This window comes from Barbus barbus (assembly GCF_936440315.1).
Source record: "Barbus barbus genome assembly, chromosome: 17".
Taxonomy (NCBI): domain Eukaryota; kingdom Metazoa; phylum Chordata; class Actinopteri; order Cypriniformes; family Cyprinidae; genus Barbus; species Barbus barbus.
The window spans coordinates 11988716-12008110 of NC_136745.1; the positions used below are offsets into that span (position 1 = coordinate 11988716).

Sequence of the window (19395 nt, forward strand, 5' to 3'; positions counted from 1 at the left end):
GAAAACCACATCAGACTGAATCCTGGGTCGTGGAGTCACAGAACAGCCCAGATCATTAACATCTGCACAGACTTTGGGAATGTGAGGCTACTGTGACATTTTTTCTGCTGTGGATTCTAGAATGTCAGGAAAGAACATTACAAATTGGAAATGATTGGGAAGGTTTTGTTTGGAGTTAAAACGTAGGGCAATAAACAATAAACAAAGCAAGTCTATGGGAAGGTGAAAAAAATTAGTCAAATCAAACATGCAATAGCAGAAGTGTTGCTTACCTTAGCAAATATCACTAATAATGCTTCTGGAAGTATATGTTATGGATCAAAATTTGGGGGTCATTAAGTTTTTTTTTTAAAGACAAGAACACTTATTCAGCAAGAATGCATTAAATTAATCAAAAGTGACAGTAAAGACATTTATAGTGCAACAAAACATTCAATTTTCCCATTTCAAATAAAATAACTTTTAAATAACTTTTCAACACGGACAATAATGATGAAGTTTTTTAAGCAGTAAATCAGCATATTATTTCTTTTTGTGTTTCTGAACACTGGAGTAATGACTGCTGAAAATTCAGCTTCGACATTACAGAATAAATTACGTTTTAAAATGCATTCAAATAGAAAACAGCTACTTAAACTATAATATTGTTTCACAATATTAAAATGTTTTTAATGGCAAGTTCTGTCATGAAACTCTAGATGGCACAGGCTTATGGTTTGTTAATGCAAACTTCTGATATTCACAGCATTAAAATATCTGGCCCAAGCTGATTGGTTCATGTTGCATACACAGCCAATAAGTTTGCTGCTTTACATTTGAATGGCTGGTTAGCAGGATAGGCAACGTCTGTCCTGGAGTGCCGATGTCCTGCAGACTTTAGCTTCAACCTTGAAAAAAAACCTCACGAGGGCTGCGTTCACCCCCAAAAAAACGGTGCAAAACGTTTATTAAACAGGAAAGGTGATGCGTTGAACACCCTGTTCTGATGACGCAAGTGTTGCAACTATGGCAGTTGAGAAGGCCATTCTTTGTGTTCTTTTTGAAGAATTTTCAGAGCCTGATGAAATCGGTATAAATATGTGTTTAATACTGCTAACTATGCTCGATGTTACAGTCACTGCCCTTGCCGTCCAGACTAAAAGAGAACATCCCAGTCGAGTGAAGGGATTTGTGGAAACTGTGGTTCCTAATTATTGTGATCCAACATTTGCCTTGCATTTCAGGATGAAAAGAAATTTCAGGTGAAGGATAATCCATTTCTTACCTCTGAGACTGTATTATGATCTATATGACCTTATTATTTTTATTGTGAGTATTAGGCTTATCATTATTGCTGATCACTGTTGTTGTGCTATGATATTGTTATGTTTACCATTATATAATCAGATGAGCATAGAAAAGTTTATGAAAGTGTCACTCCACAATACAATAGCAAAATATATAAATATGTATAGTATTTTTGTTACATTAATTAGTGTCTAGCACACCTTCCTAAGGAAAGGATATGGACCAGAAGACATTGCAATTACTACATATTTAGACAGACTTAAAGAAGTTCCAGATCTATACTTGTGCTCTTATTATTTCAGTTATTTTGCCTTTAATGTAAATAAACGTGCAAATATGCTCTTGTGAATTTATTTTGATGTTAATTACATTTACTTACAAATTCATTATCATCATGTTGATATGCTATGTTACTATAAAACTCTTACGACAAACATGTCTTCTAATATCTTGAATTGTATACCCAGCTGCAGCGGACACACATTAAATGCCTTCACTTGGACCCATTGTGCGATCTGTCTCTTTAATGGTTTATATATACGTTGCTGCTGTTTGGCTGACATTTTTGACACATCCACCAAACAAGAGAAAACGTATCTCAAACCCCGTTGCACACCCTTTCAAGGAAACATGCCATTCAACCCGGAAACCATAGCAAAACGTTGGGCACTGGTGTGAGCCTGAACGTGCCCCTGCTTGTAGCCCTAGTAAATCTGATGACCTTGATTAGCTTGTTCAGGTGTGTTTGATTAGGGTTGGAGCTAAACTTTGCAGGACAGCGGCACTCCAGGACAGATGTTGCCTATCCCTGCACTAGAACATTTGGTAGCACACTTTCAGAGTTCCTTTGAAACCCTCCACCTTCCCCAGCTCCACCTGTACAGATCTGCTACAGATTATATATGCTACTTGTGCAGCAGCAGTATACTCACAGCATCATATCTGCGCATGTAATGGCAGTATCCAGTTCCTGTACTTGCGTTGCAGCAGCAATAATCTACAACAGGGATCCTCAAATCTGGACCATTCCTGCAGAGTTTAGCTCTAACCCTAATCAAACACACCTGGACATGCTAATCAGAGTCTTCAAGATCATTAGAAAATCACAGGTAGGTGAGTTTGATCAGGGTTGGAGCTAAACTCTTCAGCAGATTGGCCCTCCAGGGAAGGATTTGAGGAACCCTGATCTACAACAATAGCAATAACCAACAGCAGCAGCAATTCAGCAGCAGCATAGCAGATCTATTCCACCAAGACCAAATACATTAATATTGTCATGATACAACTGCATTTTTGAACAAATAAATGCAGCCTTAGTGCGCATAAAAGACTTCCTACAAAAACATTAAAAAATCTTAACAACCCCAAATATCTGAATGGCTGTGTATTAGAACAGTGAAGAAGTTTGCAAAAAAATCTATAGAAACACAAAAATACATGCAGATGAAAATCATTACATAACATCGATCACTTCAAAACCCAATTACATTAAGGCTTGCATTAGACTGATTTCACACAAAATCAATATTTGACATAAAGATGAAGGCGCTCTGGTGAATGTCTAATGCAGCATTTACATTAAATATCAAACCCTAAAATACTTTTCCATTCTTCAAAAAGAAAGCCTTGTGACAATAGGGGTTTGCGAAGAGTTTGGATCCAGAATAAGGATCTTGTTTAATATAATCGTGCTGTAAAATAACTAGGAAATGCATTCGATATGCAGCCTAGATATATTACATGGGTAAAAGAAACTTCTCATTACTTGCCAAAGACCCATTCACTTCCTGTTTAAGATAAGATTATTTGATGTTGCATTCAATATAGTTGGAAAATAACCAGCACCTCAAATAAAACGCACTGCACAGCACTGATCTGTCCATCTGTATAACATTCTTCCATGAGAAACTCTCCCACACATACACACATTGAGCTTAACAAAGTGCACTATGTACAGTGTTTTGATGAACTACTTTATCAGGAATGCAATGTTTCCATAACACCCTTTCCAGGTGCAGTTACAATGTCACCTGCAAATGCAGGCAATACAGTAAGAGTACAGGTGTTTAAAACACCTCACGAGAAGCCATGTTGGCCTATAATCAGACTGATTTGCCTTGCACCCCTTGAAAGTACAAGGGATGAAATATTGCTGCGTTTGTGGATCTGACACACTGTGACCCTATAAAATTTGATAAAAACTATAAACATAAAATACAATTCACTCTTCAACATTCATCCACAACCTGCACTCTCTCCATAACCCTGTGCGATGAGCTTCTTCTAGATCGGTCTTTTCCTTGCTTTATTTCTCTTCTCCATTACTGTGGATCTTGTATCTCTCCAGGAACTCGGTGTGCTTCTGTCTCAAGATCTCCTGCTGCTTCTTGAAGCCGTTCACTCTGAGGAAAACCAGAAAGCAGCATGGGTAAATACATTTTTTACAATTTCTAAAGAAAATATGAATGTGCTATCCCATGCAAAACTCACTGTCATTATGCAAGATCATGGTTTACCAAATGAGAGGTTGTGAGGGGGTTGATGAAACGCTAATAATTATATATCAAATGTAAAATTTAAATAAACAGGGCTGCACGAAAATCTATCTTAGTGCAATTAGGAATCAAAGGCTGTAGTCTGATGTGCTGTGTGTTTCACAGTGAAGCGCAGCACCGTGTAAAGCCCGCAAACAGTTTGCTGAAGACAAGCAGACTAAGGACATGGATTACTGGAACCATGTCCTGTGGTCTGATGAGACCAAGATAAACTTATTTGGTTCAGATGATGTCAAGCGTATGTGGCGGCAACCAGGTGAGGAGTACAAAGACAAGTGTGTCTTGCCCAAGAGGGTTAAGGCAGTGCTGGAAAATAATGGTGGCCACACAAAATATTGACGCTTTGGGCCCAATTTGGACATTTTCACTTAGGGGTGTACTCACTTTTGTGGCCAATGGTTTAGACATTAATGGCTGTGTGTTGAGTTATTTTGTAGGGGACAGCAAATTTACACTGTTATACAAGCTGTACACTCACCACTTTACATTGTAGCAAAGTGTCATTTCTTCAGTGTTGTCACATGAAAAGATATAATAAAATATTTACAACAATGTGAGGGATGTACTCACTTCTGTGAGATACTGCATCTGCAAGAATATAATCTAATGCACAGCTAGCCATGGGTTATCCCTTACAATGAGAATGTAATATTGACAAACTCTATCACAATTAAAAAGAGTTCTGTCAGGACCGCTATCATCAAAATGATTGACACTAAGCATGGAGTTTGGATTGGGGGTATGGTTCTGTTCTGTGCAAAAACTCCCTGCCCATCCATGCAGCCTGTCATGAATGAGCAGAGAGAGCCGCAATAACCCCCTTAGGATAAACAAAGCAGATATCATTAATGTTCTTAAAGATATTTAACTATAACAACATTATTCATGATAAAAGGAGTCTGATTCAACAAGGAATATCAGAAGCCAAGTCCTGACTGTGGCGAAAGGAGGAGTTGGGGATGGAGGAGGGTAATTTGCTCCTGAGCAATCAATAAAGCTGCTAATACTGAATAGGCCTTATATAAGAATGCTGTGATAGGTGTCATATTCCTATAGGTAGAGGTGGATCACGTGATCTGCCAGATCTAACTCTACACACTTGATTTTGATGCACTTGATTTTGACCTTTGAACAACAAAGTCAAAATAAAACAGTAAAAACTAATAAATAACTAAGTTATTTACTTGCACGCCATGTGACCATTAACTGAAATATTGAAATATTAACTTAAAATCTCAGGGAGTACTTCAAGTAAATATTTTACATCTAATCTTGTTACGTACTTGTCAAAAGTCTAAATATTCCGGTCCCACAATACAGTGCCATCATGCAATTTAGCATTATCCTAAATACCATTTTTTTGCCTCAAAATGTTCTGCCTTTATCCAAAGCAGATGCTCTATCCTTTATCCAATTAGGGAGCTGACTGAGTTGCTTATAAAGAACAAATCCATAAAGGCTGTCAAATAACGTGATGGGAGTCCCCAACAACAGGTTGACATGTATGCAAGGTCAAAAAACACTTTCATTGTCTTATATGTATTTATTTTTTAACTTATTTGCTCGACGACTCCCAATCGATTTGTTTAACGAATAATTTTTCCAAACCCCTCCTTTGCATGACGCTAATCTGCGGTGATTGGTCCGATTGGTTTCATTTTAATTTTATCTTGCCTGTAATGGCCAATAAAGCAGCATTTATGAGCAGTGCTACTTTGTGTACAGCGTTACCAGGGAAACAGCTATTTTACGCTTCAAAAGCGGCACCTAGTGGCAAAGAATGAATTGGCATTTTCATTCAGACCAAAGCGAAAATACCAACAAGTGGGCGGGCAATATGCTAATGTTTCATGTTGACATCAACATGAAACGGCTTGGGATTCGTTTTAAAAACGACTCGTTTCAATTTCTTTTGAGAGATAATAACTTTATACACGGTGCACTTTCAGATTTAAACTTTGCAGGATGTTTTCATTCATTTTAGAGCTGTGTTACACACTGCATGAAAGGTAATTTTCAAAAATCCATAATAGGGGCACTTTAACAATTTATTCCCTAACGTTCAAACGCTACAGCTTTTGTATTCAAAACCTCTGATGTGCCTCCTGAGGCGACACGTGTAACTTCAAAGCGTTCCCCACCTGGCTTTTTCTTTGGATGTGTTATAGATCTCAGTGATGACTCTATCCTTCTCATCCATGAAGTTATTATGGACCTCTTCCAGTTTCCTGCATGGCAGACCAGCCCAAGGGTCAAAGGTTAACAGATTTACTGCCAACATATATATTTGGAGGGGTGAACAGACATCCACGACGTGCCCGCATTGCTTTAGGGTCGCATTTAAAAGGCACACAGGCACTGACAGGGCAATAAAACATTTGATAATTTTTCAAAACATTTTAAGTGCACTTCTGCTCCGCGTCAAGCGAGCAGTGTCTGTTTATAGAAGATACTTAATCTCAGTCGCCTGAAATCAAGGTGTAAAAACATTTAGCCGATACTGAAAAGCATAACTAAACATCAGGGATTATGGGAAACCAGTGAACACGCTCTACTGGGGTTTGTCTGGCTCTGGGACAGACAAAATGCGTTTCAAAAACAAAACATCATTATCACGTACTCATCCGAAAACCGACACATGAACTAAAGAAAACATTTTGCACTCTGTTTCATACAAACAGTTGCAAAACACTCACTTATCAGCGCAACATCATTCAGAGTGTGTTGGAAAATATTAGGATGGAACGCTGTGCATGCTGATGTCAATACTATGTATTAGCGCTTACCTGAACCCAAAGTAATGTACGGAGAGACTGAGTAGCATGGTTAGCACGCAGTAGCCCACCAAACGCATGTTACGTGTCTTGCTCTTTTCCTGCTCCTCAGCCGTGTTCTCCTGAGGCTGGGCCTGTCTGAACTGCTCCCAGTAACGCATGCTCTCTGCAGCCTCCGCACTAACAAACAGAGACACAACACTGGTATTTCAGCCAGTGAACCATACACTTTTGCAACATGACTCTTAAAAATAAAAATCTCTTAAAGTTCCAAAGGGGGGTTTTAGCAGTGATGCCATAGAATAACCATTTAGGTTCAATAAAGATCCTTTCAGTGAACAGTTCTTAAAAGTACAAAGGAATCTTATGTACACTTGAATGGTTGTTAAAGGTTCTTCATGGAACCAATAATGCCAATGAAGAAGCTTTATTTTTAAATGTGTAACACATATACCCAAAATTATCACTGTCAACATCACATCTCTCTTAAGAAATATTTTTGTGTATTATTCAACAAAAATAGTTTTCATACTATTACCTCAAATTGTACAAACATTATTTTAAAATGACAGAATAATAATATTAACCACCAGATTATTACAGATTCTGAAGAAAATGTGACTGGTGCTTGTCTGTGCAAATCTTGTCACCATGATGATAGGATGCTCTGAGTGGTTGCTAGGGTGTTGCTATGCAGCTGTTTAAGTGTTCTGAGCGGCTTTCCTGTAGCTCAAATGGTAGAGCATGGCGCTAGCAACGCCAAGTTCATGGGTTCGATTCCCAGGGAAAGCAAGAGCTGATAAAATGTAAAAACTGTAACTTGAATGCAATGTAAGTCGCTTTGGATAAAAGCGTCTGCTAAATGCATAACTGTAAATGTAAATGCTTTCAGCATGCTGTTATGCAGTTGCTATGGTGTTCTAACTCTGAGTGGTTGCTAGGGTGTTGCTATGCAGCTGTTTAAGTGTTCTGAGAGGGTTTCAGTATGTTGCTATGCAGTTGCTAAGGTGTTCTGACTAGGGTTGCTACCTTCAGCAAGGCAAAATAACCCCACAAAAAAACCCCCCAAGAACACAAATAATCAGTTCAACAAAACATGTTCAAGTATGTACACTTGCAACAGAACATTAATATTGTTGTTTTTAATTAGATTATTTATAATCTTTAATTATTATTGATTTTTTTTGACAGTTCTGCAGCTCAGCTGCAGTTACCTGCTGTTACCTGGATGGGATGAATTTTTATTTTTATTTTATAATTTGCTTAAATATGGATTACATTATTATGTCATTATTTGTCCCATTTTTTTATCTAAATAATTTTTTGTTTTGTTTTTACTTTTTAAAATGCCAAATTGTATATGACATGATTATTTATTATGTATTTATGATTAATTTAAATGATAAATTAATAAATAGGGTCTAACATTATTTATAATCTATTAATTCATCTGTCTAATAAGGTCTAAAATTATAACAATTATGTCTACCAAGCTCTGATAATGTATGGAATATTATATTAACAGACTATCTAAATTTTAATAAAACAATAGGCCTATACCTTTAGAAGCACGGATGTGTCTGTCACTTTAAAGGTATGGTTTTATGGTTAAATGAAAATTCTATCATAATTTACCCAGGTTGTTCTAAACCTGCATTAAGTCTTTCTTCTGTTGAACACAACAGAAGATACTTTGAAGAATGTGGGTAACTAAACAGCTGCTGGTCCTCAGTAACTTCCATAGAAGAGAAAAAATACAATCAGTCATTGGAGACCAGAAACTGTTTGGTTACCCACATTTTTCAAAGCATCTTCTTTCATGTTCAACAGAAGAAAGAAATTATTACAGATTTGGAACAACTTGTGGGTGTATAAATGATGACAAAATTTTCATTTTTGGGTTGAACTATCCCTTTAAGTCAGACAGTCCACCGTGAACAACCGGAATGCTTCTCTGCTTATCTGCAAGCATCATCATTAGTTACAGGACAGACCCATTGATTACTTTCCCATTCAGCCCTACATCTGGAGAGCTTTTTGTTCAAAAGGCAGATGTGAGCTCCTAGATGTTTTGAACAGCGCAGGTTTAGCACAGTTTGTTTTAAAGGCGCACGATCTGGAGACTCCATTGCTATGGAAACAAAGACGCCACAAGCTTCTCTAATACTTCTTATGAAAATGATTTCGTTATAATTGCTATTAGTATTATAAACAGTGCAAAATACTTATTTGTTGATTCAATGAGTTGCTTTTGTAAAATACATGACAAATCGCATCCCATATTGATTTAATACAGGACGCATCATTTTACCTTTAAATATGGGACGATTCCGTATTTTAAGGGACGGGTGGCAACCCTAGTTCTGACTGAATGGTTGTTAGGGCATTGCTATGCAGTTGCTAAAGTGTTCTGAGAGGCTTTCAGCATGTTGCTATAGAGTTATTAGGGTGTTCTGAGTGGTTGCTAGGTCAGTTTTAGTTTGTTTCTGCCGATTTGTTCCTCCTTTTTGACATATGATAAAATTAATGGAATTTGGGATCAAATCTGTGCCTTTAAGGCCCCTGGTTTCTACAGTATATATGCCAATATTATAACCTTCATGTTAGTATAAGATGCCCACTTTTACTAGTAAAATCCCATTTAATAACATCAGGTTGGTTAATAATGACGCTAACAGTCACCTGGGGCTGTTGGTGGAGCTGGAGGATCTGAAGGCCGGACCTGCAGTGTACTGGTACCTCAGCCTGAGGTCATAATCTTGTCTGGACCCTTCTCTGCTCAGCACCCTGTATGCCTCGTTCAGCTGCACAAACTGACTGTGCAGACTGGGATTGGACGGGTCACTGTCAGGGTGCAACTGAAGATGAGAAGATGGATATTTTTGTTCATATCAAACCAATGACATTACACTTGTATATACATTTATCAATTTAAACAATTCAAAGAACATGAACTGCACCTGCACAAAAATATTTAGTATCCTTAATGAACTGAATTCATAAAAACACCAGATTAATGCACGTTTCATATTTAGTGAACGGAATATGGCACAAGCCTCATCTTTATGACCTTTTCACCTTTCTACTCTCACTTGTTCTGTAAGTCACATCACTCATAAAGCTTTTATCTGCTTCTGACTCGGAAACAAAGCTCCCATATCCTCGGTTTGTACCCTCATCTCGTGTCACACACAAAAGCATGTAGTGGTTCTATCTTGCCGTCACTCTGCCTCCTTCACTCGTAAACAGATGTTTCTCATTCTCTGTCTCGCAGACACATAATTCGCAGACTCGCATAATTGTCTCACAACTTTCGTTTGTTGATGTTCTCTCACCAACATTTAATTGCTTCAATTTGTGATGTTGACAAATTATCCAACAAAATAAATGTGCCTAGTAAACTCAACAACTAAACAAATAGAATAAAATTCAAGAATAAGTGCCTAAAAATGTAAGACTATGGGAACAGACAACAGTCTCTCTGCCACAATTGAACAGCTCCCTCGAGGGGTGAGGAGGTGTATAGCTAGGCATCATTTTTGTACAACAATAATGCAACAGGATACTTTTTTTTACCACTAAGGATAAACTATGCATTAGAGAAGAAATTCTGAGGATCTGCCTCAATTTTTGACAAATTAAACTAATGCATATTGCAAAATGCTTTGATCACATCCATATTACTAACTCCTCTTCCATTGTCAAAGCATATAGATGAAGCAATAAATAAAATAAAATTTAAAAATAACTATAAAAGATAACGGTAACACTTTACAATAAGGTGTCATTTGTTAACATTAGTTAACGTATTAACTAACATGAACAAAAAATGCATTTATTACACTATTTATTCATCTTTGTTAATGTTAATGAAAATACAGTTGTTGTTTATTCATGTTAGTTCACAGAGCATTAACTAATGTTAACAAACACAACTTTTGATTTTAATAACGCATTAGTAAATGCTGAAATTAACATTAACTAACATTCATAAATGCTGCAGAAGTATTGTTCATTCTTAGTTCATGTTTACTAATGTTGATAACTAATGAACCTTATTGTAAAGTGTTACCAAGATAACTATAAAAGTGTCCAAACTGGTGGATGATAATGTTATAGTTAATAAGTGATCATAACACTAGACTCTATAACCAAAATCACTCTAAAATAACAGAAAAATCCCTAGAAAATAACCTTTTTGGATTTGTCAAAAAATGCATTCTTAATTTGCTCCAACGTAGCATCTGGTTTCACCCCGAGACGTTCATAGTAATTGGTCGATGACCTATAAACAGAAAAAGAGGCAATGAAAACAAATCATTTCTCAACACTGTCTTCATGATGACAAGATTACAAAAACTACAATAATAGTCACTCTACAAAAATAATATCTGCAGCCAAATCTCATAATCTCATGGCCTTGATGGTAATTTACAAAATAATGTTACCTAATATAACAGCCTGATTAGAACAATAAGTCAAAAATAGATTTTTATATTTTCTAAAAAACGTGAATGGTGCTAGTTTCTCTGGAAATTCCCGGGGGTTGTTAAGTAGTAGCTAGGATGTTCTGAGCCAACAATTATGCCTCTATAATATTCTGGTCTATAGATGACAACATCAGCTCTGAAGGATGCATTTACATAATTGTTCAAATAAAGATTTACCAAAAAAAAATCTCATTGCAAAAAGTGAATTACTCAGTATTTTTGTTTTGCTTTTCAGTACAAAAGACAAATAGTCAGACTTGTGAGAAGTAAACTTAAGTTGCAAATATATTTTATTTTTATAATATATTTTATTCTGTTGCAATAACGTATAGTATTGCTATATAGAAAAAACAGGGACTCAAATTTGTTTTAAGCATATGAGCTAAACCATTTTGGTTTTGGAAGCTCCATGTATTGTTATTGCTCAAATGAAAATGTTTAATCTGTATTCAACAGATAAATAAAATTTGGTCGTGCATACCTGTGCGCAGTACAGAGTGAGAACAGCCGCTGAGAACTTTTACAGAACCACAAACAACTCTGACAGAGACGAAGATGAGCCTTCAACTGCATGATGCGCCCGTAGAAATAAACTATAACATAGATGAGAATCTAAAGAACAGATGAGATAAAGGGGATTATTATGGGAATAACATGTTTTGTTTTAGATTTTGCTGCAGTTTCAGTATGTTCAATGCATCCTGTGTTTTGTTGCAGTTTCAGCATGTTGAATGTGTACTGTCTGGGTCAGGCTTCATAATGTTGTGTTTAAGTTTTAGCGCGCTGAATGCATGTTGTATTTAGATGAAACTTTATCACGTTGAATGCGTGCTGTGATCGGACTAAGCTTTATCGTGTTCAATGCATGTTGTTTTAGCTTAAAGCTTAATCATGCTGAATGCACATTTTGTTTGAATAAGGTTTTATCATGATGAATGCATGTTTTGTTTTACTGAAGCTTTACATGTTGAATGCATGTTGTGTTTTGGTGCAACTACATACCGCTCAGCAGGATACCATTGAAATGCAGCCAGTCAGCAGCTCTGCAGGAGATCCTGAATGGACACACACACACACACACACACACAGTTTTATATAATAGTTTAGGCCACTCTTTGACATCTGAAGTTCTTAAATTGATCTAATCACTACAATCTAAACCCTATAGTCTAATTATTATGTGTAGACATTATTAATCAATGTAGATTTATCAGGATCTTACTGTCATTGTGTGAACAACAAGGAGTACATAATTCAAGTAATACATGTGTTCCTATCCAAACATCTACATTAACTAAACATCATAAACCTAGACAACTATTCAACTGGAATCTATGACCAATAAATATCAAAATCTCAAAAATCAAATTTGGCAGCTGTCAAAATCTAGCTAACTAGACAGTACTTTTAGGAGCAAAACACGGCTGTCTCGGGTCAAATGAGCCCAAAAATGCTGTCTAGCCAGCTCACTAGGTTTGAGACACAACCAGTGAAACAAATGAGACGGTAGCTAATGTTGTTGTTTATGAATAATCTAAAGTGCACAATCTTAAAACCGTCTGATAAATGTCAGTTTATGTGACACAATACACCTTCCGGTCGACTCATACTAGCTTAGCTGCAATGCTAAAAACAAAAACAACAAAACTAAAGGAAGCGTGTAGCTCAACACACAAACATCGATCAAACGGGCTGTAAATCTCATTAGCGAGACATTAATTTAGCGGATTAAACACACATAAAGCCGTCACCTTCATTCACAGACTGCTCTCATGTTCTGCTGCTCTCATAACGCTGTTACATAAAAGGACAAAGTGTTTACAACGGGTTACCCTTCATTTACATTAATAATCTAATGATATTGCTACAATACAATTGTACATTTTTAGAGAGAACTAGATATTAATATTCATATGAATTATTACTTAATATGAGAATTCACAGTAGAATTTGCTTATTTATTGGTTGCCCTTCTTCATTGTTATTCTATAATAATAAGTGAGAAATTTTTGACAGCATAAAATAAAATGTATTATTAAAAATATTTTATATATTTTTGTACCTTTATGTATTTAAGAGTAATAGTAAATTCAATAGTAACTGGAGTAACTTCAGAATAAATAGCATCTTAAATAAACACTGTTTTAGTATTGCAAACAAATTAGACATTTTAGTATGTTTTGTGTTGTTGTCACTTTAATGTGAGGATTGTGTAACCCCTGTAGTGAATTTTTTTTAAAGAAATGGCACATAAAGATATATTCACTATATAAAACCATTAAAATGCTGTTCTGTGCATGCACTGGTTAGTCGGATCAGCAGCAAAAACACATGAACATGCTTCACATGTGCAGTGAAAAAGGCATTTATTGAAGTGCTAAAAGGTCCATTCAGTTTGCTTTGAAGAAAACAGAAAATCTTTGCCATTCTGTCTTTGGACGTGCTATGATGAAAGGCTCTCCACCTTTAAACAAAAAGAAAAAAAAAGAGAATATTGGTCATGGTGATTCCTCACATATAATATGTCCATAAATAATAGTAGGTCAATGCAATATTGACCTCAGAGAAAGAAGGGAAGTGATGATCGAGAATGTAGGCGGCTCTGACACGTTGCTCTCCTTCACTGTTATACTGAATGGCTTCCAGCAGAGGAACACCATTTAACCTGGTAAACTCCTCCACCACCTGTTACAAGCAGGAGGACTTAAATTAAATTTGCTTGTAGAGTCATTCTAAGAAAGCCTGTCATTAAGTTTCTAACAAAGATCAATATAAAATTATTTGAAGTGCAGGGTTATTATCGTTAAAATGTAAAATGTAATTTTTGGGTAGTAAAGTAAAATTTTATAAAAATTTTATAAAAATAACAAAAATTACTAAAAGTTTTAAAATAAAATGAAATTGGACAATATTTAAAATTAAAACTGGAAAAATGTTAATAAAAACTATATATATTTATAGTATCACAATACTATTTGAAGCGAGAATGGATTCTTCAATGATCTCACTGATTCACCTGTGGGCTGCTGGATACCAGCATGTACAGCACTTCCAGGCTCAGGGTGACCACCTCTGGCTCGGCCATCTTGAGTGTAGCACAGAGGGCAGTCAGCAGCCCCGCTTGTGTCAAACCAACACAGTGTTCTGCGCCATGATGGGCGATATTACCCAGAACTCTCAGTGCCTTGTACAAACAACAATAATTGTGTGAGAACTCAAATTTATCTGTGTATGTTATCAAAATGTACATGATGTGAGTGAATACAAGTATAGTAGAATTACTGCAGTAGTAATATAAAACTTTTTAAAAACAATACAGCAAATTCAAGTAATCTATCAGCAGTGATTTACTATGACAGAAACACCGTAATATTAAGTGAATACAGTCAAACAAGTATTTAAAAAAAAGTAAGAATATTTCTACTAATGAAAACAATATGAATCATATATATATATATATATATATATATATATATATATATATATATATATATATATATATATATATATATATATATATACACAATTACAATTTATATAAAAAAAATTATATTTGATTATATTATAAAATCTAATTTATTCCTGTGATGCAAGAAAATCTTCAATGTCACATGATCCTTCAGAAATCATTCTAATATTCTGATTTGTTGCTCAAGAAACTTTTATTATTATTATTATTATTATTATCAATGTTGAAAACATTTGTGCTGCTTAATATTTATGTGGAAACAGTGATACATTTTTTCAGGACGCTTTGATGAATAAGTTTAAAAGCTTTTAGAACATTATAAATGTCTTTACTGTCACTTGTAATCGATTTAAAATATTCTTTTGTTTTACAAAAATCATAAAACTCCAAATTTTGAATAAGAGAGGAAATTATTCTCAAATATTTTCACGTATGTTTTTTTTCAGTACTTTAATATGGGTCAGTGTAAGATCATACACCTCGTAGTGGGTCGCAGCCCAAAAATGTAGATATGTTAGATTGATGTATATATGCATGCTGGTTCCTCACCACTGAGTTAATTCCTCTAGAGAAAGACAGAAACTGGATTAATATGGGAACCATATTAAGAAGCAGCAGGCCAGAGCAGAACCCACTGGAGCCAGCTGAAAAAACACAAGACAGTGCATCACAGTTGTAATTGTGAGAATGGTGTTCTCTCCAATAAACACAAGTTAATTTGTGTTTGAGCTTTAACTGGGATGAATAATTGGGGTGTTAATCAATTTAAGCACATGCATGCTAACGTCCTGCTCACCGGTGAGGTTGTTGAGCGCCCACAGGCTCTCTCTGGACAGAGCAGGATGAGGGTGAAGGTAAGCCTGACTAAAGACACAGAGCGCGGCGAGGAGCCGAGTGTCCTCTGGCATTACATCACCTCCATTGACCAGAAGGTTACCAAGGCAACGTAGAAGAGGCCAAATGAGCTGCACAGCAAAAACAAAAGTCCCAGTCCAGAGGAAAGCAGGTAAAAGCAGTTTTTAGAGGATGAGAGAGCCATAATAACCACATGATCATTCTGCTGATGAACTGGGCAATTTGTTCAGTTTATAGAAGTTCAAATATTATTATGTATGAGAAAGTACGACCTTGCTTTGGCACCAATATAGGTTTCCTGAGATATTCTAATTCTATAATTCCCTCTCTCCCTGTTAAGTCTGTATTATCTTAATATATATATATATTTTTTTTTTTCCAAAGTACTGTATTTATTATTTTATATTTTTTAATATGTATGCAACATTTTCTGTGTTCAACTTTAATATTAAATATGATGTATTTTGTGAAATTCATAAAATAACACACACATAAATATATATGTATATATCAAATTACTGTATATATTCTTATATTTTTCTGTGTTCAATTTTAATATTAAATATGACTTGTTCGTATTCATAAAATAATGTAATAATAAGCATTGATTATAAAAGCATTGATAATTGAATTATATATAGGCATTGTTTCTATTCAGTGAACACAATTTAAAATTACTCTAATCCTAACCCAGATGTGAAGTATGTACGTGATGTGGGTATAAAATGTGCTGTAATGACTAACCAACTCTATTCCACCCTCCAGGTTTCCTTGAGCAACAGCGCCTCCTAGTGTTATCAAAACAGCACTGCACTGCGAGAGGGCGCCTTGAGCGATCAGCATCGAGTTATCCAAATTACTGCAAACCACAACATCATGTCACAATTCAGCTGATGTTTTACTCACTAGCCTCTTTTTAATCCAGATAGAGATTGAAAGAGAAGTCATGCCATCTGGAGGAACTGGCACTAAACAGGTTTTAGCACAACTCTCCATTACTCTGTCATTGTTTAGTACGTTTTTATGAAAGGAGAAAAGACCACACCTGCTGACTAAATAGTGCAAACACCATGTGCACTCAATCGCTGGCCCGTAACCAAACTCAGGATCTGGAGTCAATGCTGAGATCACATGAGGGACTATTCCTGAAGCCATGACCGCTCTGGGGTTTCAAATATAAAACAGAAAAATTTGTGATGAATATCTTAATCTTTTTCATTTACATTAACTATTTATAGTAAACTATAGCAATTTCAGTGTGCCAAAACCTTAGTTCACTTGTCATAAATACGGCAAATGAACATAAATAAACAAGTTGTGGTCACTTACGGGATGATTTTTTCAGTTGCGTCTTTTGCCTGTAGCAGCTGAGACAAAGTGAAGCCAATCGCCTCCACAACGGCCAAATTATACCTCTGATTCTAGAACAGAAAAACAATCGTACTATTTCATGATCTCAAGAACATGTCCAAGTAACATTTTAACCCAAATTAAAAAGAAAGAAAAATTAAGAAATAATATTTTGCTAAAAGAAGAAGAAAAAAAAAAACATTATGACATTATTATTATTAGATTTGATAAAAAATAAAAAAGGAAAATATTACTCTTACAGTAATGAGAATCACCACTGAGAATAATAAGAACAAAAAATCCACAAAAGTTATATGTCTGGATGTGTTATGGTATTTAAATTAAAAAGTAAGAACATTTTAAGAAATAAGACTTAGCTTAAAGATTTTTTTATAATTTTTTATTATTATTATTTAATTTTTTTGCATTTCATAACAGTTAAACACCCCCCCCCCCCCCCCCCCAAACTTCCCATTACTGTGATATGAAAAATTTAATAAAATAAAATAATGAAAAGTACTCTTACAGTACTGAGAATCACCACTGATAATAACAAGAACAAGTATAACTGAAGGGGTAAATCTGCACATAATCATCAGTTGTCCAAAAAGCTTCCTTTTGATTTAGGATGAAATATAATCCAGATTTTTTTTTGTGAGACTCAGCCTATGAGAATGCATTCAGAGACACGAAATAACATTATCAGTATATATGCTAAGATTTGATTTAAAGTACTGTTAGTAACCTAAATGATCTTACATGAATGCAATTTGCAAGTGCAGAAACTATTCCCTGAGCTAGAAGCTTCTCTCTAACCACAGCGCTGTCAGGACACAGATTTCCCAGCGTGTATAAAGAGAGCTCCTAAAGGAAAAGACAAAAGAGACAAATTCATGAGGAATGATCGATTACATGCCTCTGACACTGACTTCAAAGTGGTAACCCACTGACCGTTAGCTTGGTGCTCTGACTGGAAAGGTAAGTGAGGAGGTAGGGGCTGGCAGACAGACAGGCCTGACCTACACTGGGGTGAGTGGAGTGAGACAGCTCATGCAGACAGCGTGCCGCTTCCAGCTGACACTGAGCATTATGGGAACTGAGCTGTCCGATCAACATGTGCATGCTGTTCTCTGATCTGAAGAAAAACACAGGCAATGCATTAGTAAATACACTATCTTATCTATATATCTTTGGAATAATGTTTTTTTTTTTTTGAAAGAAGTGTATTATGCTGTGCATTCATTTGATGAAAATACATAAATACAAATATTATTATAATTTAAAATAAGTAAATGTATGATAAAAAATATCTAAATATTAAATAAGAATAAATAATAGTATAAATTATATTATATTTAAGTATATTAGCTATATTATCTTTACTACATAAGTTAATTAATAAGGATTATAATTAAATATATTGCTAAATAAATTGCGCAAATGTGACATTATTTCCATGACAATCAAGCATGATTGCAAAAAAATAAAAAAATAAATAAAATTACTGTTCCTAAAAGACGCTTGCAACATGTAAAGTTTTTCCTGTTTAGTTTAGGGCTGAAATATGACTTGTTTTGTGAAATTTACCCCTACACATTAAAATATAAGTTGTAGACCTCCTAAAATAATGCAAGGCAAGTTTATTTATACAGCACATTTTATACCCAAAGGTAATGTCAAAGTGCTTTGCATAAAAATTATTTAGAAAATAATAAAATAATCAGAAAAGATTACTAAGAAATAAAACTAACAATCCAAATTAAATACTAAAAAGTATAATACAAATTAATTAAAAATTGTATTAATTTAAAACAAACGAGAAGAAAAGAGACATAAATAAAATGATGCAGTGCAGCAAATAATATAAAGTAAACTCTGTGTTGATATTGAAGTCCTACTTAATGAAAGTAAGTTGGTTCTCTGGGTTTCTTAGTGCTTTTCGTAGAGATGCAAGACGAGCTGCTTTCTCCTCACCCCCAGACTGGACTCCACGAATCATCTCTCTGACCTGATGTTATACATACAGCACACATGCTTCATAAGACATAAAAGCAACCATACATTCAGTACATAATAAACCTAAGCATTTCTCTCTGGAGACTGACCTGTTCAGGTGACCGAGGGGTGGAGCCAGTCTCCATGGAGTCTTCCTCCTCATCCTCATTCTGCAGGAGTCTCTTACTGATGAGCTGTCTGTCTCTCCGTGCCTGTCTAAGAGCTATGAGTAGATGAATACATACCTACATTAATATATTACAAACGTAGGCCTATATAAGAGATGAAACACACCTTTCTCAAACTCTCTTCTCTTGTGTTTGAACTCCTCCAAATTATTGGCAGATCCACTTGCTTTGTGACAGAGGGTTTTCAATCTCCACATCTTTAAGATGACTGTTCACTGCATCCAAATGAAAATTTGCACCCTGACTATCGTATTATTTTAATCTGTTTCTCTCATCACATATTCTAACGTGTTTTATTAGCCTGGCTTCCTGTGGTTGTTTTAGAAAAATGTGAACCCTGAACGATATTTCAAAATAAAGGTTTCCTCGGACCTGCTAAAGACATAATAATAATAATAATAATAATAATAATAATAATAATTATTATTATTA

At 35.3% G+C, this 19395-nt stretch overlaps 2 protein-coding genes across 7 annotated transcripts; both read right to left on the minus strand.

Annotated features, from left to right (window-relative positions):
* Positions 1 to 488: 488 nt before the first annotated feature.
* Positions 489 to 12960, minus strand: LOC306883465 (dnaJ homolog subfamily C member 4-like). Of its 4 annotated transcripts, XM_079438744.1 has the most exons (9): positions 12858 to 12952; positions 12109 to 12161; positions 11588 to 11718; positions 10811 to 10901; positions 9299 to 9474; positions 6629 to 6796; positions 5984 to 6070; positions 4321 to 4348; positions 2664 to 3689 (listed from the first exon to the last, which is right to left on the minus strand). In XM_079438744.1, the coding sequence occupies exons 3-9, from the start codon at positions 11677 to 11679 to the stop codon at positions 3609 to 3611; spliced, it is 723 nt and encodes a 240-aa protein (XP_079294870.1). In that variant the 5' UTR covers positions 11680 to 11718; positions 12109 to 12161; positions 12858 to 12952; the 3' UTR covers positions 2664 to 3608. The 4 variants fall into 4 exon arrangements, with proteins under 4 accessions (XP_079294873.1, XP_079294871.1, XP_079294872.1 ...); XM_079438745.1 differs by lacking the exon at positions 4321 to 4348 and having other exon boundaries at positions 492 to 3689; positions 12858 to 12960; XM_079438747.1 differs by lacking the exons at positions 4321 to 4348; positions 5984 to 6070 and having other exon boundaries at positions 489 to 3689; positions 12858 to 12960.
* Positions 12961 to 13288: 328 nt separating this feature from the next.
* LOC306883796 (transmembrane and coiled-coil domain-containing protein 6-like) lies at positions 13289 to 19295 on the minus strand. 3 transcript variants are annotated; one of them, XM_079439283.1, is made up of 13 exons: positions 19070 to 19295; positions 18886 to 19020; positions 18679 to 18788; positions 17732 to 17915; positions 17540 to 17644; positions 16760 to 16851; positions 16476 to 16592; positions 16175 to 16289; positions 15372 to 15540; positions 15125 to 15219; positions 14123 to 14290; positions 13666 to 13791; positions 13289 to 13570 (listed from the first exon to the last, which is right to left on the minus strand). In XM_079439283.1, the coding sequence occupies exons 2-13, from the start codon at positions 18919 to 18921 to the stop codon at positions 13550 to 13552; spliced, it is 1338 nt and encodes a 445-aa protein (XP_079295409.1). In that variant the 5' UTR covers positions 18922 to 19020; positions 19070 to 19295; the 3' UTR covers positions 13289 to 13549. The 3 variants fall into 3 exon arrangements, with proteins under 3 accessions (XP_079295409.1, XP_079295410.1, XP_079295408.1); XM_079439284.1 differs by having other exon boundaries at positions 18886 to 18991; positions 19070 to 19280; XM_079439282.1 differs by having other exon boundaries at positions 18886 to 18998; positions 19070 to 19280.
* Positions 19296 to 19395: the final 100 nt, after the last annotated feature.

Excerpts from the sequence above, each read along its gene's own strand:
- LOC306883465 (XM_079438744.1), bottom strand. The coding sequence starts at position 11,679 with ATGCAGTTGAAGGCTCATCTTCGTCTCTGTCAGAGTTGTTTGTGGTTC. Across the intron at positions 6,797-9,298 it reads AGCTCCACCAACAGCCCCAG|TGCGGAGGCTGCAGAGAGCA; the intron begins GTGACTGTTAGC and ends TCTGTTTGTTAG. Across the intron at positions 3,690-4,320 it reads CTTTGCTACAATGTAAAGTG|AGTGAACGGCTTCAAGAAGC; the intron begins GTGAGTGTACAG and ends GGTTTTCCTCAG.
- LOC306883796 (XM_079439282.1), bottom strand. The coding sequence starts at position 19,160 with ATGTGGAGATTGAAAACCCTCTGTCACAAAGCAAGTGGATCTGCCAAT. Across the intron at positions 18,789-18,885 it reads CCCCTCGGTCACCTGAACAG|GTCAGAGAGATGATTCGTGG; the intron begins GTCAGTCTCCAG and ends GTATAACATCAG. Across the intron at positions 16,852-17,539 it reads CACTTGCAAATTGCATTCAT|AATCAGAGGTATAATTTGGC; the intron begins GTAAGATCATTT and ends TTTCTGTTCTAG.